The 26,883-nt window shown below is 39.1% G+C and overlaps 3 protein-coding genes across 3 annotated transcripts; all 3 read left to right on the plus strand.

Moving 5' to 3' along the window:
- Positions 1–1,580: 1,580 nt before the first annotated feature.
- Positions 1,581–4,507, plus strand: LOC114544216. Its single transcript, XM_028562910.1, has 2 exons — positions 1,581–1,946; positions 2,093–4,507. The coding sequence occupies exons 1-2, from the start codon at positions 1,581–1,583 to the stop codon at positions 4,505–4,507; spliced, it is 2,781 nt and encodes a 926-aa protein (XP_028418711.1).
- A 2,197-nt stretch (positions 4,508–6,704) lies between these two features.
- Positions 6,705–7,154, plus strand: LOC114544217. The gene has a single exon (XM_028562911.1). It carries the CDS (start codon positions 6,705–6,707, stop codon positions 7,152–7,154), a length of 450 nt encoding a protein of 149 aa, XP_028418712.1.
- A 6,791-nt stretch (positions 7,155–13,945) lies between these two features.
- On the plus strand, positions 13,946–15,040 carry LOC114544218. Its single transcript, XM_028562912.1, has one exon. It carries the CDS (start codon positions 13,946–13,948, stop codon positions 15,038–15,040), a length of 1,095 nt encoding a protein of 364 aa, XP_028418713.1.
- The last annotated feature ends 11,843 nt before the right edge of the window (positions 15,041–26,883 follow it).

The following is a 26,883-nucleotide window of genomic DNA, read 5'->3' on the forward strand; positions in this document are numbered from 1 at the left end:
GGTTACAACGAAGCAAGACGTTTACTCAAGGAAAGGTACGGACAGAGTTTTCGAATAGCTGCAGCGCATATAGGAAAACTGACAGAAGGACCACCAATCAAGGCTGAAGATGGAAATGGGCTTCTCCAGTTTTCAATCCAACTGACAAGTTGCACCAACACCTTGAAAGAAATCGGCTCTCTGACGAAACTGGACCATCCCGAGAACCTACGAAAGATTATTAACCGCTTGCCGTTTGGAATGAGACTGAAGTGGCGGGATGTTGTCGATGGGATCGTAGCTAAGCAAGGCCGAGATGTCACGATAAACGATGTCACAGAGTTCGTAACGGTTAAGGCAAGAGCAGCTACCCACCCAGTCTTCGGGAAGATTGTGAACGAAAACAAGGGAAGACAAGAGGAAACAAAGGGAAAGAGAACGCATGACAGGAGAGCAAACGGCTTTGCAACCCAAGGAGACCAGAAAGCGGGTGGCAAAGACCAAGACGGCAGGACATACAAGAATATATGTCCCTGCAATGAAAACCACTGGCTAGCTCGTTGCGGAAAGTTCAGGAAGATGTCACTTGATCAGCGAATGGAATTCGTGAAGAACAAGAGACTTTGTTTGAATTGCTTCAACGCTGGACATTTTGTACGCTCGTGCCCTAAAGAGAGTTTCTGTAAGATAGAAGGATGCACCGGTAAACACTCAACGTTTCTACATCCCAAGTCTACACCTAATGATCACGAAGACAAAAAACCCCTTTCAAATCAAGCTACAAAGGAAGAAATTGAGGGATCAACGAATTCTGCCAACAACGGTTACGTAAGGAGATCTCCAAATAGGGAACAGTTGAAGAAGTCCTCGGTCACGGGTCTAGCTGTAGTTCCGGTTCGAGTTAGAGTGAAAGGTTGCACCGAAATGGTAGAAACCTACGCGTTCTTGGACTCTGGCTCAAACACCTCCTTTTGTACAGAAGGCCTTTTGAAGGCATTGAACAACGAAGGAAGAAAGGCGAAGTTGTCGCTGACAACGATGCTCGGCGAAGGTGCCCCAGTTGAATGTTCTCTCGTCGAGATGGATGTTTTCGATCTGGATCAACGAAATCATGTCGATCTCCCTAAGGTTTATTCAACCAAGAGCCTGCCTATTCGCGCAGAATGCATTGGGAGGCAAGAAGATATCGAACGATGGCCATACCTAAAAGGCATAACAATTCGACACATTGATGCTGACATAGGCCTCCTTATCGGTAGCGACGTTCCAGAGATGCTACAGCCTGAAGAAGTACGGATGAGCGAGAATGGGGGTCCTTTTGCCACAAAAACACTATTCGGATGGGTTCTGAATGGACCGCTGGGTAGAGAAGATGTCGACGTCCCGACAGCAAATCCCGTTCAAGCAGACAGCACACTGGAGCAGCGCTTCGAAGAGTTTTGTAATATGGAGTTTAACGACGTGAACCGTGAACTCGAATCGACTATGTCACAGAATGACAAAAGGCTTTGAACATAATGGAAGGGTCAGTAAAGTTAGTGAATGGACACTACGAGATTGGTATGCCTTGGAAAAATTTCCCACCTTACCTGCCTAATAATATGCCTCAAGCCCAACGACGTCTAGGATCTCTTAAAAGGCGACTTCAACAAGATCCATCACTTCTGGAAAAGTACAAGAAGTTTATGGACAATCTATTCTTGAACGACTATGCAAGAAAGGCTACTACACAAGATATCGGTCCGCTGAAATCATTCTGGTACCTTCCCCATCACCCGGTGTTCCACCCGCAAAAACCCGAAAAGATTCGCGTCGTGTTTGATTGCTCTGCCAAGTACCGTGACACCTCGTTGAACGACCAGCTGTTACAGGGGCCGGATCTTACGAATACGCTCGTTGGCGTGTTAACGAGGTTCAGGGAAGAACCGGTGGCGATGATGGCGGACATCGAGGCGATGTTCTATCAAGTACGCGTTCCTTCAAGTGACTGCGACGCCCTCAGGTTTCTGTGGTGGCCCGACGGCGATCTCTCCAAAGACCCAGAGGAGTATGAAATGCGAGTGCATCTTTTCGGCGGAGCGTCATCCCAAGCTGTGCCAACTTTGCACTCAAGAGGACCGCCAAAGATAACCAGGCTGAATTTGATCCTAAGGTTATTGAAACCGTAGAAAGGAACTTCTATGTCGACGATTGCCTTAAGTCAGTTAGCGAAGAAGAAGAAGCTGTTAATCTGTCACAGCAACTACGTGAGCTGCTGGCCCGAGGAGGTTTCAAGTTGACGAAATGGCTGTCGAATTCAAGAAGGGTCGTCGAAGCGATCCCCGAATCTGAAAGAGCATCTATCGTCAAGAACCTCGATTTCAACTGTTGGTCTGTCGAGCGAGCTCTGGGAACGCAATGGAATATATCATCCGATCAGTTTGGCTTCAGCATCGTTATAAAGGACCGTCCTCCCTCGAGAAGAGGCATATTGTCGATCATTAGCTCGGTGTACGATCCACTCGGGTTCGCCGCCCCGTTTGTATTCCAAGCTAAACTTATCCTTCAAGACCTTTGTCGCATGAAGCTAGGTTGGGATGAAGAAATTCCCGAAGAACATCTCAATCGCTGGCGATCGTGGCTCGAAGAACTGCCAAAGTTAGAGCAACTCGTAGTCGACCGCTGTTTTAAATCCCAAGATCACGGAGAGATTAAAACAATCCAACTACACCATTTTGCAGACGCCTCGCAACACGGTTACGGCGCTGTATCGTACCTGAGAATCGAAGACGAAGGTAATAAGGTAAAATGTTCTTTCGTGATGGGCAAGTCCAGACTTGCACCGATCAAACCACTTACTATCCCAAGAATGGAGTTATCAGCTGCAGTCGTAGCGACGAAATTAGACGGAATGTGCCGACGAGAGCTCAGCCTGCATATCAATCAATCCTTCTTTTGGACCGACAGCACGTGCGTGTTACGGTATATCGAGAACGAAGACAAACGATTCCAAACATTTGTAGCGAACCGAGTCGCTGCTATTCACAACTCGTCTTCCCCGTCTCAGTGGCACTATGTGAACACAGAGCTCAACCCCGCGGATGATGCGTCGAGAGGAGTTCAACCGGATGCCCTCGAACGATGGATTAATGGTCCAACGTTCCTTTTAAAGCCATTCGAAAACTGGCCAACGAGACCAGCCGACTTCAATAACGCTGAAGATACAGATTTAGAAGTGAAGAAGCCTTCTGTTTGCTCGACAGTCGCCAAAGAATCCGATGAAAATCCTATCGATTCGATCATTGAACGCTTTTCATCTTGGAATCACCTCAGAAAAATCATGGCATGGATCCTTCGATACAAGACCAATTTGCAACGTCAGATCAAAAGACGAAGGGCCGGGGAGCCAGTAGCGAACGACTCCAACGGTACATATACTCCCATCGATGTAGAGGAGCTACGGAATGCTGAATCTGTGATTCTAAGGCACGTACAGAAGAAGTGTTTCGAGGAGGAACGAAAGATTCTCCGCGAAGTCAACAGCGAAACAAGTCCGAAGGACGCAAGGGCGCTAAAGAAGAGCAGCAAAATTTTCAAGCTCGACCCAATCTTGAAACATGGGCTCGTATGCGTTGGAGGTCGCCTAGATCGAGCACCGATTGGTCAACAAGCAAAGCACCCAGTTGTTTTACCGAAGAATCACCACGTCGTAACGTTGATCGTGAATCATCATCACAATCTTGCCGGGCATTCTGGTTTAGAGTATACTTTGTCTTTAATACGTCAGCGTTATTGGATCATCAACGGCAGACAGACGGTACGCCGGGTGCTCAACCGATGCATTGGATGCAAGAAACGACAAGCGCCTGTGAGTCAACAGAAAATGGCTCATCTTCCGAAGGATCGAACAACACCTTCCAACCCCCCCTTTACATACACCGGAGTAGACTGTTTTGGCCCCTTCGAAGTGCGACGTGGACGAGTGACAGTGAAGCGCTATGGCGTCCTCTTCACGTGTTTGACGACCCGTGCTATCCATCTTGAAGTCTCAAGCTCTTTAGACACGTGTTCTTTTATCAATGCCCTGCGTAGATTCATCTCGAGGAGAGGCCAACCAGACGAAATTCGATCGGACAACGGAGGAAACTTTGTAAAGGGAGAGAAAGAGCTACGTGAAGCTGTGAAGAAATGGAACCAATCACAGATCAACGAATTTCTTCTACAAAAGAATGTCAAGTGGACATTTAATCCTCCCACTGGTTCCCATCATGGTGGTGTCTGGGAAAGGTGTATCAGAACCACACGAAAGGTGATCAAGGCTGTGACCAGAGAACAAATCCTGGACGACGAAGGCATTAATACATTGATGTGCGAAGTCGAGGCAATCGTAAATGGACGACCAATCACCAAGCTCTCCGATGACCCGCGCGACATGGAACCTCTGACCCCTAACCACCTGTTGTTGTTGAGAGCCGGGCCCACACTTCCCCCACAACTACCACCAAGCAAGATGCATACAGTCGGAGATGGCGCCAAGTACAGTACTTAGCAGACGTATTCTGGCGCCGCTGGATCAGGGAATATCTTCCAACTTTGCAGGTTCGGCAGAAGTGGAATAAACGACACAGGAACTTCGCAGTCAATGACATTGTGCTGGTCCTGGATGATAAGACACCACGAAACTTCTGGCCACTTGGACGAGTTCTGGAAGTTTATACCAACCTCAACGATGGTCTCGTACGCTCCGTGAAGTTGAAGACAAGGACGAGTGAGCTCATACGACCGGTGAACAAGATTGTGTTGTTGGAGGAAGCCGATGGCAACCAGAACGATAAGTAGACTCTATAACATGCATGGACCTAATAGTCACAATTAGATCAATATTGTCCAGTTTGTCTCTAGTAGATAATCTGTGTTTTGTTTCAAAACTTTATGCGTTAGAACTATAGGTAAAGGCTGCTCATGGTTCCGCCTTTAAGGGGCCGGAATGTTAGTTTTGAAACACCTACTTGTAGGCAAGTTTAGTCCTAACACCTTGACGCCACGCTATCTAACGCTTAATATCAATCAGCATGCTCGTAAAATTAAATGCCTGCGGGCAGTAGATAATAGTAAAATTGCGTGACTCAAGGAAGATCAAGGCACTATTCAACGTGTTACTCCTAGTAAGAGGACATCAAAATTTATGTTGGTGGATTTAGTATAATTTAGAAATTTCTATTCACGTTCGTTTGTGTACTTGTTTCGGTTTCACGTTCTACACGAAAGCAATAAAGTCAACGTCGGTGCGCGTGGAAACCAAAGTAAGTACATATTGATCTTTCTTCAGTACTAGTACAATTGTTTGTTAGTTAGGTTACTCGTAGTTTGCGTTTTAATTTGGTATTCTGAACTGGTCAAATGATTTACCACGTACAGATTTAGACTTAATTTATAGTGTATTCGATAGATTTACTTCTATTCATATAGTCGCATGTTTTTATGATACTGCACGAACAATGAGTTATTGTGTTAATATTAAGTACTAGATAGATATTTTTTGCATTGTCACGTTATTTAGTTCGAACCGATTTCTACGATTAACAATTGCCACAATTCTGTGTCAATTCACGTCTATCAAACCCACGAACTTTTGGATTAAAGTTATAATATTTTACTTGTTCGATACTCAAATTCTGTCGAGTTCGATTTGTCTGCGCACCGTTCAACCCAAGTGTTGTCTCATTGGTTATTGCTAAGAGTTAATCGTTTCGTTCTACCATTGGGATTAACATTTAAGTTCGAATTTGTTTCACACTGAAAGAATTTGAAGAATTTACCTCTCGTTTCGTGCTCCGGGCACTGAGAAGGAATGCCAGTTATTGCCTGAGAACTTTATCTTAATTTAAAACGTCAAAATCACTCAACGCGTCTTAATGGACTCGGATATTGAACATATCATGGATCAATTAAAAAAGGCGAGAAGTATTGCAAAAGGAAACGTAACGCGAAAGGCTAATAAGTCAATGAGATACTGACATCATGCGACAATGTCGATTCTGTAAAGGAAATTGCTAAGGAACTAGATGAAGTTTTAAAACATTTCGAAGTTGCGCATGAAGCTTACCATAATTTGCTCAAGGAAGAACATGAAGTCGAGGAATCTAAATTGTATTTTAATTCGGTTAACGAACTCGTTTCGGAGCATAGGACGAAAATTCAATCGTGGCTTGAACAACCGGCTATTCAACTTGGGCAAGAAAGCCAAAACCAAATTCAACCAGAGGATTCTATTTCCACTGCCGGATCACACAAGTCGTCGCGTTTCAAACACGATCAATCGCTACCTCAGTTAGGAGTTCGTCCAGCGCAAGGGCAAGAGCTGCCGCAAAACAAGCCGCGCTTGAAGCGAAAGCGAATGCGCTTAACAAACTGCATGAACTTCAATTGGAAGAGCTCAAAATAAAACAGAAAAAATCCCAAGTCGAACTTCAAGCAGAAATAGCTGCCGTGGAAGCAGAGAAACATGTCTATGAACAATCTGAAGCTAGTGATGTTAACTCCAACCGATCTGCCCGTTCGCGTCACGTTGCGGCGAAGTCGATTCAGCAACACGTCCGCGCAAATAAACCGCATCTCTCAAACCACATGCTACAGAGAATAGCCTACGACAAAGGGAAGCGTTCAATAGTCAGCAGCTAAACCCGACTACTCCGGAGTGGACTCCAGCCAGTGCGCTCCCTCATGATCACTCGTTCCAGCGTCTAATGGAAACCCAAGACCGCCAGAACGTTGTTCTTCAACAGATGATTCAGCAACAGATGCAAGGCGTAACAGCGCTAACATTACCACAACCTACCATGAAGATCTTTAACGGAGATCCTATCGAATATTGTGACTTCATCCGAAGTTTCGAACATCTTGTCGAAACGAAAACGCCAAGTTCCAGCTCCCGCCTCTATTACCTAGTACAGTACACGTCTGGGCCGGCCCAGGAACTCATGAAGAGTTGTTTGTCCATGGAACCAGAGAAGGGTTACAACGAAGCAAGACGTTTACTCAAGGAAAGGTACGGACAGAGTTTTCGAATAGCTGCAGCGCATATAGGAAAACTGACAGAAGGACCACCAATCAAGGCTGAAGATGGAAATGGGCTTCTCCAGTTTTCAATCCAACTGACAAGTTGCACCAACACCTTGAAAGAAATCGGCTCCTGACGAAACTGGACCATCCCGAGAACCTACGAAAGATTATTAACCGCTTGCCGTTTGGAATGAGACTGAAGTGGCGGGATGTTGTCGATGGGATCGTAGCTAAGCAAGGCCGAGATGCACGATAAACGATGTCACAGAGTTCGTAACGGTTAAGGCAAGAGCAGCTACCCACCCAGTCTTCGGGAAGATTGTGAACGAAAACAAGGGAAGACAAGAGGAAACAAAGGGAAAGAGAACGCATGACAGGAGAGCAAACGGCTTTGCACCCAAGGAGACCAGAAAGCGGGTGGCAAAGACCAAGACGGCAGGACATACAAGAATATATGTCCCTGCAATGAAAACCACTGGCTAGCTCGTTGCGGAAAGTTCAGGAAGATGTCACTTGATCAGCGAATGGAATTCGTGAAGAACAAGAGACTTTGTTGAATTGCTTCAACGCTGGACATTTTGTACGCTCGTGCCCTAAAGAGAGTTTCTGTAAGATAGAAGGATGCACCGGTAAACACTCAACGTTTCTACATCCCAAGTCTACACCTAATGATCACGAAGACAAAAAACCCCTTTCAAATCAAGCTACAAAGGAAGAAATTGAGGGATCAACGAATTCTGCCAACAACGGTTACGTAAGGAGATCTCCAAATAGGGAACAGTTGAAGAAGTCCTCGGTCACGGGTCTAGCTGTAGTTCCGGTTCGAGTTAGAGTGAAAGGTTGCACCGAAATGGTAGAAACCTACGCGTTCTTGGACTCTGGCTCAAACACCTCCTTTTGTACAGAAGGCCTTTTGAAGGCATTGAACAACGAAGGAAGAAAGGCGAAGTTGTCGCTGACAACGATGCTCGGCGAAGGTGCCCCAGTTGAATGTTCTCTCGTCGAATGGATGTTTTCGATCTGGATCAACGAAATCATGTCGATCTCCCTAAGGTTTATTCAACCAAGAGCCTGCCTATTCGCGCAGAATGCATTGGGAGGCAAGAAGATATCGAACGATGGCCATACCTAAAAGGCATAACAATTCGACACATTGATGCTGACATAGGCCTCCTTATCGGTAGCGACGTTCCAGAGATGCTACAGCCTGAAGAAGTACGGATGAGCGAGAATGGGGGTCCTTTTGCCACAAAAACACTATTCGGATGGGTTCTGAATGGACCGCTGGGTAGAGAAGATGTCGACGTCCCGACAGCAAATCCCGTTCAAGCAGACAGCACACTGGAGCAGCGCTTCGAAGAGTTTTGTAATATGGAGTTTAACGACGTGAACCGTGAACTCGAATCGACTATGTCACAGAATGACAAAAGGCTTTGAACATAATGGAAGGGTCAGTAAAGTTAGTGAATGGACACTACGAGATTGGTATGCCTTGGAAAAATTTCCCACCTTACCTGCCTAATAATATGCCTCAAGCCCAACGACGTCTAGGATCTCTTAAAAGGCGACTTCAACAAGATCCATCACTTCTGGAAAAGTACAAGAAGTTTATGGACAATCTATTCTTGAACGACTATGCAAGAAAGGCTACTACACAAGATATCGGTCCGCTGAAATCATTCTGGTACCTTCCCCATCACCCGGTGTTCCACCCGCAAAAACCCGAAAAGATTCGCGTCGTGTTTGATTGCTCTGCCAAGTACCGTGACACCTCGTTGAACGACCAGCTGTTACAGGGGCCGGATCTTACGAATACGCTCGTTGGCGTGTTAACGAGGTTCAGGGAAGAACCGGTGGCGATGATGGCGGACATCGAGGCGATGTTCTATCAAGTACGCGTTCCTTCAAGTGACTGCGACGCCCTCAGGTTTCTGTGGTGGCCCGACGGCGATCTCTCCAAAGACCCAGAGGAGTATGAAATGCGAGTGCATCTTTTCGGCGGAGCGTCATCCCAAGCTGTGCCAACTTTGCACTCAAGAGGACCGCCAAAGATAACCAGGCTGAATTTGATCCTAAGGTTATTGAAACCGTAGAAAGGAACTTCTATGTCGACGATTGCCTTAAGTCAGTTAGCGAAGAAGAAGAAGCTGTTAATCTGTCACAGCAACTACGTGAGCTGCTGGCCCGAGGAGGTTTCAAGTTGACGAAATGGCTGTCGAATTCAAGAAGGGTCGTCGAAGCGATCCCCGAATCTGAAAGAGCATCTATCGTCAAGAACCTCGATTTCAACTGTTGGTCTGTCGAGCGAGCTCTGGGAACGCAATGGAATATATCATCCGATCAGTTTGGCTTCAGCATCGTTATAAAGGACCGTCCTCCCTCGAGAAGAGGCATATTGTCGATCATTAGCTCGGTGTACGATCCACTCGGGTTCGCCGCCCCGTTTGTATTCCAAGCTAAACTTATCCTTCAAGACCTTTGTCGCATGAAGCTAGGTTGGGATGAAGAAATTCCCGAAGAACATCTCAATCGCTGGCGATCGTGGCTCGAAGAACTGCCAAAGTTAGAGCAACTCGTAGTCGACCGCTGTTTTAAATCCCAAGATCACGGAGAGATTAAAACAATCCAACTACACCATTTTGCAGACGCCTCGCAACACGGTTACGGCGCTGTATCGTACCTAGAATCGAAGACGAAGGTAATCAGGTAAAATGTTCTTTCGTGATGGGCAAGTCCAGACTTGCACCGATCAAACCACTTACTATCCCAAGAATGGAGTTATCAGCTGCAGTCGTAGCGACGAAATTAGACGGAATGTGCCGACGAGAGCTCAGCCTGCATATCAATCAATCCTTCTTTTGGACCGACAGCACGTGCGTGTTACGGTATATCGAGAACGAAGACAAACGATTCCAAACATTTGTAGCGAACCGAGTCGCTGCTATTCACAACTCGTCTTCCCCGTCTCAGTGGCACTATGTGAACACAGAGCTCAACCCCGCGGATGATGCGTCGAGAGGAGTTCAACCGGATGCCCTCGAACGATGGATTAATGGTCCAACGTTCCTTTTAAAGCCATTCGAAAACTGGCCAACGAGACCAGCCGACTTCAATAACGCTGAAGATACAGATTTAGAAGTGAAGAAGCCTTCTGTTTGCTCGACAGTCGCCAAAGAATCCGATGAAAATCCTATCGATTCGATCATTGAACGCTTTTCATCTTGGAATCACCTCAGAAAAATCATGGCATGGATCCTTCGATACAAGACCAATTTGCAACGTCAGATCAAAAGACGAAGGGCCGGGGAGCCAGTAGCGAACGACTCCACGGCATATACTCCCATCGATGTAGAGGAGCTACGGAATGCTGAATCTGTGATTCTAAGGCACGTACAGAAGAAGTGTTTCGAGGAGGAACGAAAGATTCTCCGCGAAGTCAACAGCGAAACAAGTCCGAAGGACGCAAGGGCGCTAAAGAAGAGCAGCAAAATTTTCAAGCTCGACCCAATCTTGAAACATGGGCTCGTATGCGTTGGAGGTCGCCTAGATCGAGCACCGATTGGTCAACAAGCAAAGCACACCCAGTTGTTTTACCGAAGAATCACCACGTCGTAACGTTGATCGTGAATCATCATCACAATCTTGCCGGGCATTCTGGTTTAGAGTATACTTTGTCTTAATACGTCAGCGTTATTGGATCATCAACGGCAGACAGACGGTACGCCGGGTGCTCAACCGATGCATTGGATGCAAGAAACGACAAGCGCCTGTGAGTCAACAGAAAATGGCTCATCTTCCGAAGGATCGAACAACACCTTCCAACCCCCCTTTACATACACCGGAGTAGACTGTTTTGGCCCCTTCGAAGTGCGACGTGGACGAGTGACAGTGAAGCGCTATGGCGTCCTCTTCACGTGTTTGACGACCCGTGCTATCCATCTTGAAGTCTCAAGCTCTTTAGACACGTGTTCTTTTATCAATGCCCTGCGTAGATTCATCTCGAGGAGAGGCCAACCAGACGAAATTCGATCGGACAACGGAGGAAACTTTGTAAAGGGAGAGAAAGAGCTACGTGAAGCTGTGAAGAAATGGAACCAATCACAGATCAACGAATTTCTTCTACAAAAGAATGTCAAGTGGACATTTAATCCTCCCACTGGTTCCCATCATGGTGGTGTCTGGGAAAGGTGTATCAGAACCACACGAAAGGTGATCAAGGCTGTGACCAGAGAACAAATCCTGGACGACGAAGGCATTAATACATTGATGTGCGAAGTCGAGGCAATCGTAAATGGACGACCAATCACCAAGCTCTCCGATGACCCGCGCGACATGGAACCTCTGACCCCTAACCACCTGTTGTTGTTGAGAGCCGGGCACACTCCCCCACAACTACCACCAAGCAAGATGCATACAGTCGGAGATGGCGCCAAGTACAGTACTTAGCAGACGTATTCTGGCGCCGCTGGATCAGGGAATATCTTCCAACTTTGCAGGTTCGGCAGAAGTGGAATAAACGACACAGGAACTTCGCAGTCAATGACATTGTGCTGGTCCTGGATGATAAGACACCACGAAACTTCTGGCCACTTGGACGAGTTCTGGAAGTTTATACCAACCTCAACGATGGTCTCGTACGCTCCGTGAAGTTGAAGACAAGGACGAGTGAGCTCATACGACCGGTGAACAAGATTGTGTTGTTGGAGGAAGCCGATGGCAACCAGAACGATAAGTAGACTCTATAACATGCATGGACCTAATAGTCACAATTAGATCAATATTGTCCAGTTTGTCTCTAGTAGATAATCTGTGTTTTGTTTCAAAACTTTATGCGTTAGAACTATAGGTAAAGGCTGCTCATGGTTCCGCCTTTAAGGGGCCGGAATGTTAGTTTTGAAACACCTACTTGTAGGCAAGTTTAGTCCTAACACCTTGACGCCACGCTATCTAACGCTTAATATCAATCAGCATGCTCGTAAAATTAAATGCCTGCGGGCAGTAGATAATAGTAAAATTGCGTGACTCAAGGAAGATCAAGGCACTATTCAACGTGTTACTCCTAGTAAGAGGACATCAAAATTTATGTTGGTGGATTTAGTATAATTTAGAAATTTCTATCACGTTCGTTTGTGTACTTGTTTCGGTTTCACGTTCTACACGAAAGCAATAAAGTCAACGTCGGTGCGCGTGGAAACCAAAGTAAGTACATATTGATCTTTCTTCAGTACTAGTACAATTGTTTGTTAGTTAGGTTACTCGTAGTTTGCGTTTTAATTTGGTATTCTGAACTGGTCAAATGATTTACCACGTACAGATTTAGACTTAATTTATAGTGTATTCGATAGATTTACTTCTATTCATATAGTCGCATGTTTTTTATGATACTGCACGAACAATGAGTTATTGTGTTAATATTAAGTACTAGATAGATATTTTTTGCATTGTCACGTTATTTAGTTCGAACCGATTTCTACGATTAACAATTGCCACAATTCTGTGTCAATTCACGTCTATCAAACCCACGAACTTTTGGATTAAAGTTATAATATTTTACTTGTTCGATACTCAAATTCTGTCGAGTTCGATTTGTCTGCGCACCGTTCAACCCAAGTGTTGTCTCATTGGTTATTGCTAAGAGTTAATCGTTTCGTTCTACCATTGGGATTAACAATCAATTCAATTCGAATCAAATCCAATCAAATCAATTCAATTGGAATCAAATCAATTCGAATCAAATCAATTCGAATCAAATCAATTCGAATCAAATCAATTCGAATCAAATCAAATCAATTCGAATCAAATCAATTCGAATCAAATCAATTCGAATCAAATCAATTCGAATCAAATCAATTCGAATCAAATCAATTTGAATCAAATCAATTCGAATCAAATCAATTCGAATCAAATCAATTCGAATCAAATCAATTCGAATCAAATCAAATCAATTCGAATCAAATCAATTCGAATCAAATCAATTCGAATCAAATCAATTCGAATCAAATCAATTCGAATCAAATCAATTTGAATCAAATCAATTCGAATCAAATCAATTCGAATCAAATCAATTTGAATCAAATCAAATCAATTCGAATCAAATCAATTTGAATCAAATCAATTGGAATCAAATCAATTGGAATCAAATGAATTCGAATCAAATCAATTCGAATCAAATCAATTCCAATCAAATCAATTCGAATCAAATCAATTCGAATCAAATCAATTCGAATCAAATCAATTCGAATCAAATCAATTCGAATCAAATCAATTCGAATCAAATCAATTCGAATCAAATCAATTCGAATCAAATCAATTCAATTCGAATCAAATCCAATCAAATCAATTCAATTGGAATCAAATCAATTCGAATCAAATCAATTCGAATCAAATCAATTCGAATCAAATCAATTCGAATCAAATCAATTCAATTCGAATCAAATCAATTTGAATCAAATCAATTCGAATCAAATCAATTCGAATCAAATCAATTCGAATTGTTGTAGGTCCCCGCGCAGCGCCGCCAGTTCCGCGTGTAACAGTTACGTGAGCACTTTATGTAAATATAGTTTAGTTGTTTGTAAATACGTCACAAGGGCACATTGTTGATTCGGCACAAAGACACGTTGTAATGTAATATAGCACTATTAATTAACGCTGGCATTGAATTTTGATACCATCATTGAGTCAGATCGTAGAGGAAGCATGAACTCACGCTGTAAATAGAATCTTTAAATAAACGATAGAATACAGTCCCCTGAGTGGTTTTTTATGTGGACCAGTGTGCGCGGGATCGATTGGGGATTCTGCAAAACAGTGGTCCTTCGAACCGGATTTGTGAAAGGTGAACGAGGCTGCGGACAAAGAGCGAGTGATATTTGCGCTGCTGTCGTGTGTAAAAGATTTAGCGTGAAGTGGAACAACGAAAGGTATGGACGATCTGACGAGGAAAAGACGGGTGAGAGGAGCTCATCGAGCTTCGGCTAGTAAACTTGTAGCGAAGATAGTTGAAACGATTCCGAGAGCGATTGACGAGAAAGCAGAAAGGGATTTGACATGGCTGAGACAAAGCCAGGTCACGTTACGAGAGAAAGTCAAGAGGTTAAAGGAACTCGATGAACAGATCATTGACATACTAAGCGCCTCGGGAGATGAAGACGCCGAAGCACAGCTCAATAAAGAGGTCGAAAGTTCAGACGAAGCGGTCGCAGAATTTGAAAGGACATTGATGAAAATCGACGACGCGCTGCGGGAATCCGGTGAACAAAGACTGCCATTGTTGACGACGCCAGACGAAGGAAACCTAGACCAGAGCCGTATATCGACAGCCAGTACGGGAAAGATCGTCAGAGCAAAGCTTCCGAAACTAAAGCTTAAGAACTTCAACGGTAAAGTATGTGAGTGGCCCGAGTTTTGGGACGGGTTTTCAAGCTCGATAGACAACAATGACGCATTGTCTGACGTTGACAAGTTTGCATATTTGCGCGGATATTTGGAAGGACCAGCGAAGTCTACAATTGCCGGATTAGCGTTAACAGGGACAAACTACAACTGTGCAGTGGAATTGCTTAAGAAACGGTTCGAAAAGAAAAGCATAGTTCAACGAGCACACGTGAATGAACTCATACAACTGCCGGCAGTTTACAAAGAAAGGGACACGCAGAGACTACGGAAGTTGTTTGACAGCTGCGAAACGAATAACCGCGCCTTGAGAGCCCTGGGGGTGAACGAGAACTCGTATTCCGCTATTGTTGTTCCGACGATCATGGAGAAGCTGCCCGAGCAGTTTCGCTTGACTATTACGAGAGGGCAGAACTCCTGGAGTGGTCAATGGAGGAAATGCTACAAGCCTTTGAGAAAGAGCTCGAACTACGTGAAGCGCACGATGCGGTGGGATCGAGGTCGGGTCGAGAGTACGAAAGAAACGATGGGAGTTCGGCGTCGGGTAGAAAATATGGTCAACAACATGGGAACTGCATCCACGTTAATAGCGAGTGAAAGGAAGGGAAACGTGCTTTCTGCCTGAAGATCCACAAACACGAGAACTGTGAGGGAGTAAAGGATCCGAAGACACGAAAGAGTTTGGCTCGCAAATACGGTAGAGTTTTGTTTGTTTGTCTAAGGCATAGAGCCAGTAGTTGTAAGGTCGAGAACAAGTAGTGTTGTGATGGGGCTCATCATGTTGCACTGTGCGAAATGAGTCCTAAGAGCGAGGGTAAGCATGACGAAATACCCAAGCCTAATGATGAATGTAAAAACGTACCCAATAACACGAATGTGCATGTGACTACTCCTAATAGTAACTTGCATGCTGGAACTGGTAGCCTGGTTGCCTTGCAGACTGCACGTGGCGTTTTAAGGGGGAAAGGGTGGTTAAGGTGCGGGTCCTCTTTGACGCGGGAAGTCATCGTTCCTTTGTTACTTCCGAAGCAGCTGGTCTCGCGAATCCCAGGGGTATAAGAAGGGAATTGTTAGGAATTAATACGTTCGGTCAAAAATGCGTAAAAGCCGAGCACAGGGAAGTGGTTGAATTAAAGCTTGAACCTCTTAACGGAAATAAGGTTATCACACGGAAGCATTTGTAGTGCCGGAAATAGTAGCATAGGAAATAGCCATGTAGAGATAGCGCGGAGGGAGTATAAACATCTGGAAGGTATATGGTTTTCAGATGTTTCTAAGTCAGAAGATGAGTTAGAAGTAGATGTTCTGATAGGGGCAGACTACCTTTGGAGCTTTCAGACAGGGACAACCAAGAGAGGTAAATCAGGAGAACCTGTTGCTATAGAAACAGAATTAGGGTGGGTTTTATCAGGACCGCTGAAAGTACAAGACATTGAGCGAGCAGAGCCAGTCCAAGTGAATTTTGTAGCGCAGAGATTGAGTAGTGAAGACAGTTTGGAGAGTAATGTGCAAAAATTATGGAGTTTTGAAGGGTTAGGCATTAGTGAGGAAGATAAGGTGCATGAAGAGTTTTTAGATGAAATATCATTTACAGGAAGTAGATATTCAGTCAAACTGCCCTGGAAGGAGAGCCATAAGAAGTTGCCTGACAACTATGCAAATAGCTTAAGTAGAATGAAGGGTCAACTGCGACGACTGAAGAAAGAGCCAGCATTGTTAGCAGAGTATGATTCTATCATCAGAGACCAGGTGGAGCGAGGGATAGTGGAGCCAGTATCTGCATTAGAGAAGGTTGAAAGGGTCCATTATTTACCACACCAGGCAGTTATTCGCAGGGAGGCAGTGACCACTAAACTCCGGATCGTCTATGACGCATCATCCAAGGAAGGTAAGTCTGGGACATCGCTTAACGACTGCCTACATGTTGGGCCTTCTCTCAATCCATTATTATACAGCATATTAATACGGTTCAGAGAAAATAGGATTGCTTTAGTTGGTGACATAGAAAAGGCATTTTGAATGTTGAAGTAGATAAGGCGGATAGAGATTGTTGAGATTTTTGTGGGTCAATGATATAGAAAGTGATAAGTTGGAGATAGTTGTTTATAGGTTTTGTAGAGTAGTTTTTGGAGTGAATGCATCACCATTTCTATTGAATGCAACCTTAAGGCATCATTTAACAAAGTATAACGAAATCGATGCTGCATTTGTAAGAAATTGCAGGAAAGTTTTTACGTTGACGACCTGGTCAGTGGTGAGAGTACGGTAGAGAAGACCTTTGAACTTTATGATAAGGCTAAGACAAGAATGGCACAAGGGGGTTTAGATTAAGGAAGTGGTTGACCAACAGTGAGGTGTTAAGGAGTAAACTAGAGATTCACGAAAAAGATCAGGGTTCGTCAGAACAAAGCATCAATGATCAGGAAACATATGCTAGGTTATCTTTAGGAGCAGTAGGGGTGAGTCAAAGGGCCATAAGGTTTTAGGGCAGGTGTGGATAACCACAAGGACGAACTGAAATTTGAAATTTCCAAGGTGGAGAAAAGGCAGAAACGTTATCGCCAACAAAGCGGAACCTCCTGAGCATTTAGCCAGTTTGTCGATCCTCTAGGGATAATAAGTCCATTGATAGTTAGTGCCAAGATCTTATTCCAGGAGGTTTGTAATAGTAAGACGGGATGGGACGACAGCTTTAAGGAAGAGCCTTTAAGAAAGTGGGAAATCTGGTATAGGGATTTGATTGAGACCAAGGAAATCACTATTCCTCGATGCATATACCAACATCCAGCGAAGAGGTTTTAGGGTGCACATTACATGGGTTTGGCGACGCTAGTAAGAAAGCATATTGTGCGGTAGTATGTTTTATTATACAAAGTAGGAAGTTATGTCCGCATGTAACATCAAAGGTAAGAGTAGCACCTCTAAAACAACTAGCATTCCAAGGTTAGAGTTAATGTCTGCGAGGCTCTTAGCGCAGTTACTAAAGTCAGTGAAAGATTCATTAGAAAACCAGGTTAGTAACATAAACGAAGTTGTGGCTTGATAGCATGACAGCACTCTACTGGATAATGAACAACGGTGAGTGGAAACAATTCGTCCGCCACAATAAGAAAAATCCGAATTAACAAACAAGGAGGATTGGGGACATTGTCCGGGGTGGAAATCCCGCAGATATAGGGCTAGGGTGAGTTGCTTCACAATTGAAGGATAACAAGCTATGGTGGGTGGGGCCTGATTGGCTATAGGTCTAAGGAGGAGTGGCCGAAATTGAGGCTGCCTGCCAAAACAAGTACGGTCTTAGAAGAAAACGAAAGTCTTCCGTAATGGTCGTAGCTAGTAGTAAAGAGTTAGCTAGTATAAGCAAAGTGATAAATCTGGAGGATTATGGGACAGCGGAACGACTTTTCAGAGTAACAGCATGGGTACTTAGGTTTGGATTCAATGCACGAGCAAAGTCTAAGGGCATGGAAAAGCGCTGTGGAGAATTGACAGTAGATGAACTTAACACAGTATTAGTAGAGATAGAAGGCACATTAAATTCCAGACCATTGACAGAAGAATATGAAGAGTTCGAAGGCGATGTATTAACGCCATCACACTTAATTTACGGAAGAGCAATTAATTTCATACCACGGAGGGAGGTAGCTAGAGAGGAAAGTAGTGTGGAGAAAGATCAAATATATTACATTGAAATTACAACATTTCTGGACCAAGCAAAGTGAGTATCTCATAGGGTTACGAGAGTTTCATAAAAGTGGTAATCGAAAGGCAAGAAGTTTGAAGGAGGGCGAAGTAGTTGTAGTTTATGGAGAAGGAGAGAAGCGAGGCAAGTGGAAACTAGGGAAGGTAGAACAGCTAATTTTAGGAAATGACAGCGAGGTTAGGGGTGCTAAGTTAAGAATAGCAGGAAAGGGTAAACCAGTTTACCTGAAAAGACCGGTGCAGAAACTTTACCCGTTGGAAATTCAAGCTCGACCGGGTGGGAACGGGACGGAAGGGAATTCCCCTTCAGGTGAGGCAGAGGGTTCCTTGCATGATCTGCATGAGCGTCCGAGACGAGCTGCTGCTGAGATTTCAAAAGCGAAGACAAGGGCGATGCTTGATTCATAGACGTGTATGAATCAAGGTGGGTGGGATGTTGTAGGTCCCCGCGCAGCGCCGCCAGTTCCGCGTGTAACAGTTACGTGAGCACTTTATGTAAATATAGTTTAGTTGTTTGTAAATACGTCACAAGGGCACATTGTTGATTCGGCACAAAGACACGTTGTAATGTAATATAGCACTATTAATTAACGCTTGCATTGAATTTTGATACCATCATTGAGTCAGATCGTAGAGGAAGCATGAACTCACGCTGTAAATAGAATCTTTAAATAAACGATAGAATACAGTCCCCTGAGTGGTTTTTTATGTGGACCAGTGTGCGCGGGATCGATTGGGGATTCTGCAAAACGAATCAAATCAATTCGAATCAAATCAAATCAATTCGAATCAAATCAATTCGAATCAAATCAATTCGAATCAAATCAATTCCATTCGAATCAAATCAAATCAATTCGAATCAAATCAATTCGAATCAAATCAATTCGAATCAAATCAATTCGAATCAAATCAATTCGAATCAAATCAATCGAATCAAATCAATTCGAATCAAATCAATTCCATTCGAATCAAATCAATTCGAATCAAATCAATTCGAATCAAATCAATTCGAATCAAATCAATTCGAATCAAATCAATTCCATTCGAATCAAATCAAATCAATTCGAATCAAATCAATTCGAATCAAATCAATTCGAATCATATGAATTCGAATCAAATCAATTCGAATCAAATCAATTCCAATCAAATCAATTCCAATCAAATCAATTCGAATCAAATCAATTCGAATCAAATCAATTCGAATCAAATCAATTCGAATCAAATCAATTCGAATCAAATCAATTTTGGAATCAAATCAGCTCGAATCAAATCAATTCGAATCAAATCAATTCGAATCAAATCAATTCGAATCAAATCAATTCGAATCAAATCAATTCGAATCAAATGAATTCAATTCGAATCAAATCAATTCGAATCGAATCAATTCGAATCGAATCAATTCGAATCAAATCAATTCGAATCAAATCAATTCGAATCAAATCAATTCGAATCAAATCAATTCGAATCAAATCAATTCGAATCAAATCAATTCGAATCAAACATCAATTCGAATCAAATCAATTCGAATCAAATCAAATCAATTCGAATCAAATCAATCGAATCAAATCAATTCGAATCAAATCAATCCATTCGAATCAAATCAATCAATTCGAATCAAATCAATTCGAATCAAATCAATTCGAATCAAATCAATTCGAATCAAATCAATTCGAATCAAATCAATTCGAATCAAAATAATTCGAATCAAATCAATTCGAATCAAATCAATTCGAATCAAATCAATTCGAATCAAATCAATTTGAATCAAATCAATTCGAATCAAATCAATTCGAATCAAATCAATTTGAATCAAATCAAATCAATTCGAATCAAATCAATTTGAATCAAATCAATTGGAATCAAATCAATTGGAATCAAATCAATTCGAATCAAATCAATTCGAATCAAATCAATTCCAATCAAATCAATTCGAATCAAATCAATTCGAATCAAATCAATTCGAATCAAATCAATTCGAATCAAATCAATTCGAATCAAATCAATTCGAATCAAATCAATTCGAATCAAATCAATTCGAATCAAATCAATTCAATTCGAATCAAATCCAATCAAATCAATTCAATTGGAATCAAATCAATTCGAATCAAATCAAATCAATTCGAATCAAATCAATTCGAATCAAATCAATTCGAATCAAATCAATTCAATTCGAAGCAAATCAATTTGAATCAAATCAATTCGAATCAAATCAATTCGAATCAAATCAATTCGAATCAAATCAATTCGAATCAAATCAAATCAATTCGAATCAAATCAATTCGAATCAAATCAATTCGAATCAAATCAATTCCATTCGAATCGAATCAAATCAATTCGAATCAAATCAATTCGAATCAAATCAATTCGAATCAAATCAATTCGAATCAAATCAATTCCATTCGAATCAAATCAATTCGAATCAAATCAATTCGAATTAAATCAATTCGAATCAAATCAATTCGAATCAAATCAATTCCATTCGAATCAAATCAAATCAATTCGAATCAAATCAATTCGAATCAAATCAATTCGAATCAAATGAATTCGAGTCAAATCAATTCGAATCAAATCAATTCCAATCAAATCAATTCGAATCAAATCAATTCGAATCAAGTCAATTCGAATCAAATCAATTCGAATCAAATCAATTCGAATCAAATCAATTTCATTCGAATCAAATCAATTCGAATCAAATCAATTCGAATCAAATCAATTCGAATCAAATCAATTCAATTCGAATCAAATCAATTTGAATCAAATCAATTCGAATCAAATCAATTCGAATCAAATCAATTCGAATCAAATCAATTCGAATCAAATCAATTCGAATCAAATCAATTCCATTCGAATCAAATCAATTCGAATCAAATCAAATCAATTCGAATCAAATCAATTCGAATCAAATCAATTCGAATCAAATCAATTCCATTCGAATCAATTCAATTCGAATCAAATCAATTTGAATCAAATCAACTCGAATCAAATCAATTCGAATCAAATCAATTCGAATCAAATCAATTCGAATCAAATCAAATCAATTCGAATCAAATCAATTCGAATCAAATCAATTTGAATCAAATCAATTCCATTCGAATCAAATCAAATCAATTCGAATCAAATCAATTCGAATCAAATCAATTCGAACCAAATCAATTCGAATCAAATCAATTCGAATCAAATCAATTCGAATCAAATCAATTCAAGTCAAATCAATTCGAATCAAATCAATTCGAATCAAATCAATTGGAATCAAATCAATTCGAATCAAATCAATTCGAATCAAATCAATTTTAGAATCAAATCAATTGGAATCAAATCAATTGGAATCAAATGAATTCGAATCAAATCAATTCGAATCAAATCAATTTTAATCAAATCAATTCGAATCAAATCAACTCGAATCAAATCAATTCGAATCAAATCAATTCGAATCAAATCAAAGCAAATCGAATCAAATCAATTCGAATCAAATCAATTCCAATCAAATCAATTCGAATCAAATCAATTCGAATCAAATCAATTCGAATCAAATCAAATCAATTCGAATCAAATCAATTCGAATCAAATCAATTCGAATCAAATCAATTCGAATCAAATCAATTCAATTCGAATCAAATTAATTCGAATCAAATCAATTCGAATCAAATCAATTCGAATCAAATCAATTTGAATCAAATCAATTCGAATCAAATGAATTCAATTCGAATCAAATCAATTCGAATCAAATCAATTCGAATCAAATCAATTCAATTCGAATCAAATCTAATCAAATCAATTCAATTCGAATCAAATCAATTTGAATCAAATCAATTCGAATCAAATGAATTCAATTCGAATCAAATCAATTCGAATCAAATCAATTCGAATCAAATCAATTCAATTCGAATCAAATCTAATCAAATCAATTCAATTCGAATCAAATCAATTCGAATCAAATCAATTCGAATCAAATCAATTCGAATCAAATCAATTCGAATCAAATCAATTCGAATCAAATCAATTCCAATCAAATCAATTCGAATCAAATCAATTCGAATCAAATCAATTCCATTCGAATCAAATCAATTCGAATCAAATCAATTTGAATCAAATCAATTCGAATCAAATCAATTCGAATCAAATCAATTCGAATCAAATCAATTCAATTCGAATCAAATCAATTTGAATCAAATCAATTCGAATCAAATCAATTCGAATCAAATCAATTCGAATCAAATCAATTCGAATCAAATCAAATCAATTCGAATCAAATCAATTCGAATCAAATCAATTCCATTCGAATCAAACCAAATCAATTCGAATCAAATCAATTCGAATCAAATCAATTCGAATCAAATCAATTCAAGTCAAATCAATTCGAATCAAATCAATTCGAATCAAATCAATTCGAATCAAATCAATTCGAATCAAATCAATTCGAATCAAATCAATTTGAATCAAATCAATTGGATTCAAATCAATTGGAATCAAATGAATTCGAATCAAATCAATTCGAATCAAATCAATTTTAATCAAATCAATTCGAATCAAATCAACTCGAATCAAATCAATTCGAATCAAATCAATTCGAATCAAATCAAAGCAAATCGAATCAAATCAATTCGAATCAAATCAATTCCAATCAAATCAATTCGAATCAAATCAATTCGAATCAAATCAATTCGAATCAAATCAATTCGAATCAAATCAATTCGAATCAAATCAATTCGAATCAAATCAATTCGAATCAAATCAATTCGAATCAAATCAATTCAATTCGAATCAAATCCAATCAAATCAATTCAATTGGAATCAAATCAATTCGAATCAAATCAATTCGAATCAAATCAATTCGAATCAAATCAATTCGAATCAAATCAATTCAATTCGAATCAAATCAATTTGAATCAAATCAATTCGAATCAAATCAATTCGAATCAAATCAATTCGAATCAAATCAATTCGAATCAAATCAAATCAATTCGAATCAAGTCAATTCGAATCAAATCAATTCGAATCAAATCAATTCCATTCGAATCAAATCAAATCAATTCGAATCAAATCAATTCGAATCAAATCAATTCGAATCAAATCAATTCGAATCAAATCAATTCGAATCAAATCAATTCGAATCAAATCAATTCGAATCAAATCAATTCCATTCGAATCAAATCAATTCCATTCGAATCAAATCAATTCGAATCAAATCAATTCGAATCAAATCAATTCGAATCAAATCAATTCCATTCGAATCAAATCAAATCAATTCGAATCAAATCAATTCGAATCAAATCAATTCGAATCATATGAATTCAAATCAAATCAATTCGAATCAAATCAATTCCAATCAAATCAATTCCAATCAAATCAATTCGAATCAAATCAATTCGAATCAAATCAATTCGAATCAAATCAATTCGAATCAAATCAATTCGAATCAAATCAATTGGAATCAAATCAGCTCGAATCAAATCAATTCGAATCAAATCAATTCGAATCAAATCAATTCGAATCAAATCAATTCGAATCAAATCAATTCGAATCAAATGAATTCAATTCGAATCAAATGAATTCGAATCGAATCAATTCGAATCGAATCAATTCGAATCAAATCAATTCGAATCAAATCAATTCGAATCAAATGAATTCAATTCGAATCAAATCAATTCGAATCGAATCAATTCGAATCAAATCAGCTCGAATCAAATCAATTCGAATCAAATCAATTCGAATCAAATCAATTCGAATCAAATCAATTCGAATCAAATCAATTCGAATCAAATGAATTCAATTCGAATCAAATCAATTCGAATCGAATCAATTCGAATCGAATCAATTCGAATCAAATCAATTCGAATCAAATCAATTCGATCAACAATCAATTCGAATCAAATCAATTCGAATCAAATCAATTCGAATCAAATCAATTCGAATCAAATCAATTCGAATCAAATCAATTCGAATCAAATGAATTCAATTCGAATCAAATCAATTCGAATCGAATCAATTCGAATCAAATCAATTCGAATCAAATCAATTCGAATCAAATCAATTCGAATCAAATCAATTCCATTCGAATCAAATCAAATCAATTCGAATCAAATCAATTCGAATCAAATCAATTCGAATCAAATCAATTCGAATCAAATCAATTCGAATCAAATCAATTCGAATCAAATCAATTCGAATCAAATCAATTCGAATCAAATCAATTCGAATCAAATCAATTTGAATCAAATCAATTCGAATCAAATCAATTCGAATCAAATCAATTTGAATCAAATCAAATCAATTCGAATCAAATCAATTTGAATCAAATCAATTGGAATCAAATCAATTGAAATCAAATGATTTCGAATCAAATCAATTCGAATCAAATCAATTCCAATCAAATCAATTCGAATCAAATCAATTCGAATCAAATCAATTCGAATCAAATCAATTCGAATCAAATCAATTCGAATCAAATCAATTCGAATCAAATCAATTCGAATCAAATCAATTCAATTCGAAGCAAATCAATTGAATCAAATCAATTCGAATCAAATCAATTCGAATCAAATCAATTCGAATCAAATCAATTCGAATCAAATCAAATCAATTCGAATCAAATCAATTCAAATCAAATCAATTCGAATCAAATCAATTCCATTCGAATCGAATCAAATCAATTCGAATCAAATCAATTCGAATCAAATCAATTCGAATCAAATCAATTCGAATCAAATCAATTCCATTCGAATCAAATCAATTCGAATCAAATCAATTCGAATTAAATCAATTCGAATCAAATCAATTCGAATCAAATCAATTCCATTCGAATCAAATCAAATCAATTCGAATCAAATCAATTCGAATCAAATCAATTCGAATCAAATGAATTCGAGTCAAATCAATTCGAATCAAATCAATTCCAATCAAATCAATTCGAATCAAATCAATTCGAATCAAATCAATTCGAATCAAATCAATTCGAATCAAATCAATTCGAATCAAATCAATTCGAATCAAATCAATTCGAATCAAATCAATTCCATTCGAATCAAATCAATTCGAATCAAATCAATTCGAATCAAATCAATTCGAATCAAATCAATTCAATTCGAATCAAATCAATTTGAATCAAATCAATTCGAATCAAATCAATTCGAATCAAATCAATTCGAATCAAATCAATTCGAATCAAATCAATTCAATTCGAAGCAAATCAATTTGAATCAAATCAATTCGAATCAAATCAATTCGAATCAAATCAATTCGAATCAAATCAATTCGAATCAAATCAAATCAATTCGAATCAAATCAATTCAAATCAAATCAATTCGAATCAAATCAATTCCATTCGAATCGAATCAAATCAATTCGAATCAAATCAATTCGAATCAAATCAATTCGAATCAAATCAATTCGAATCAAATCAATTCCATTCGAATCAAATCAATTCGAATCAAATCAATTCGAATTAAATCAATTCGAATCAAATCAATTCGAATCAAATCAATTCCATTCGAATCAAATCAAATCAATTCGAATCAAATCAATTCGAATCAATCAATTCGAATCAAATGAATTCGAGTCAAATCAATTCGAATCAAATCAATTCCAATCAAATCAATTCGAATCAAATCAATTCGAATCAAATCAATTCGAATCAAATCAATTCGAATCAAATCAATTCGAATCAAATCAAATCATATCGAATCAAATCAATTCGAATCAAATCAAATCAATTCGAATCAAATCAATTCGAATCAAATCAATTCGAATCAAATCAATTCGAATCAAATCAATTCAATTCGAATCAAATCAATTCGAATCAAATCAACTCGAATCAAATCAATTCGAATCAAATCAATTCGAATCAAATCAATTCGAATCAAATCAATTCGAATCAAATCAATTCGAATCAAATCAATCAATTCGAATCAAATCAATTCAAATCAAATCAATTCGAATCAAATCAATCCATTCGAATCGAATCAAATCAATTCGAATCAAATCAATTCCAATCAAATCAATTCGAATCAAATCAATTCAAATCAAATCAATTCGAATCAAATCAATTCCATTCGAATCGAATCAAATCAATTCGAATCAAATCAATTCCAATCAAATCAATTCGAATCAAATCAATTCGAATCAAATCAATTCCATTCGAATCAAATCAATTCGAATCAAATCAATTCGAATTAAATCAATTCGAATCAAATCAATTCGAATCAAATCAATTCCATTCGAATCAAATTAATCAAATCAATTCGAATCAAATCAATTCAATCAAATCAATTCGAATCAATCAATTCGAAGTCAAATCAATTCGAATCAAATCAATTCGAATCAAACAATCAATCAAACATTCGAATCAAATCAATTCGAAACAAATCAATTCGAATCAAATCAATTCGAATCAAATCAATTCGAATCAAATCAATTCGAATCAAATCAATTCCATTCGAATCAAATCAATTCGAATCAAATCAATTCGAATCAAATCAATTCGAATCAAATCAATTCAATTCGAATCAAATCAATTTGAATCAAATCAATTCGAATCAAATCAATTCGAATCAAATCAATTCCAATCAAATCAATTCGAATCAAATCAATTCGAATCAAATCAATTCGAATCAAATCAATTCGAATCAAATCAATTCGAATCAAATCAATTCGAATCAAATCAATTCGAATCAAATCAATTCGAATCAAATCAATTCGAATCAAATCAATTCCATTCGAATCAAATCAATTCGAATCAAATCAAATCAATTCGAATCAAATCAATTTGAA

The sequence above is a fragment of the Dendronephthya gigantea genome, unplaced genomic scaffold, assembly GCF_004324835.1.
Source record: "Dendronephthya gigantea isolate DGI-Jeju-01 unplaced genomic scaffold, DenGig_1.0 000690F, whole genome shotgun sequence".
NCBI lineage: Eukaryota > Metazoa > Cnidaria > Anthozoa > Malacalcyonacea > Nephtheidae > Dendronephthya > Dendronephthya gigantea.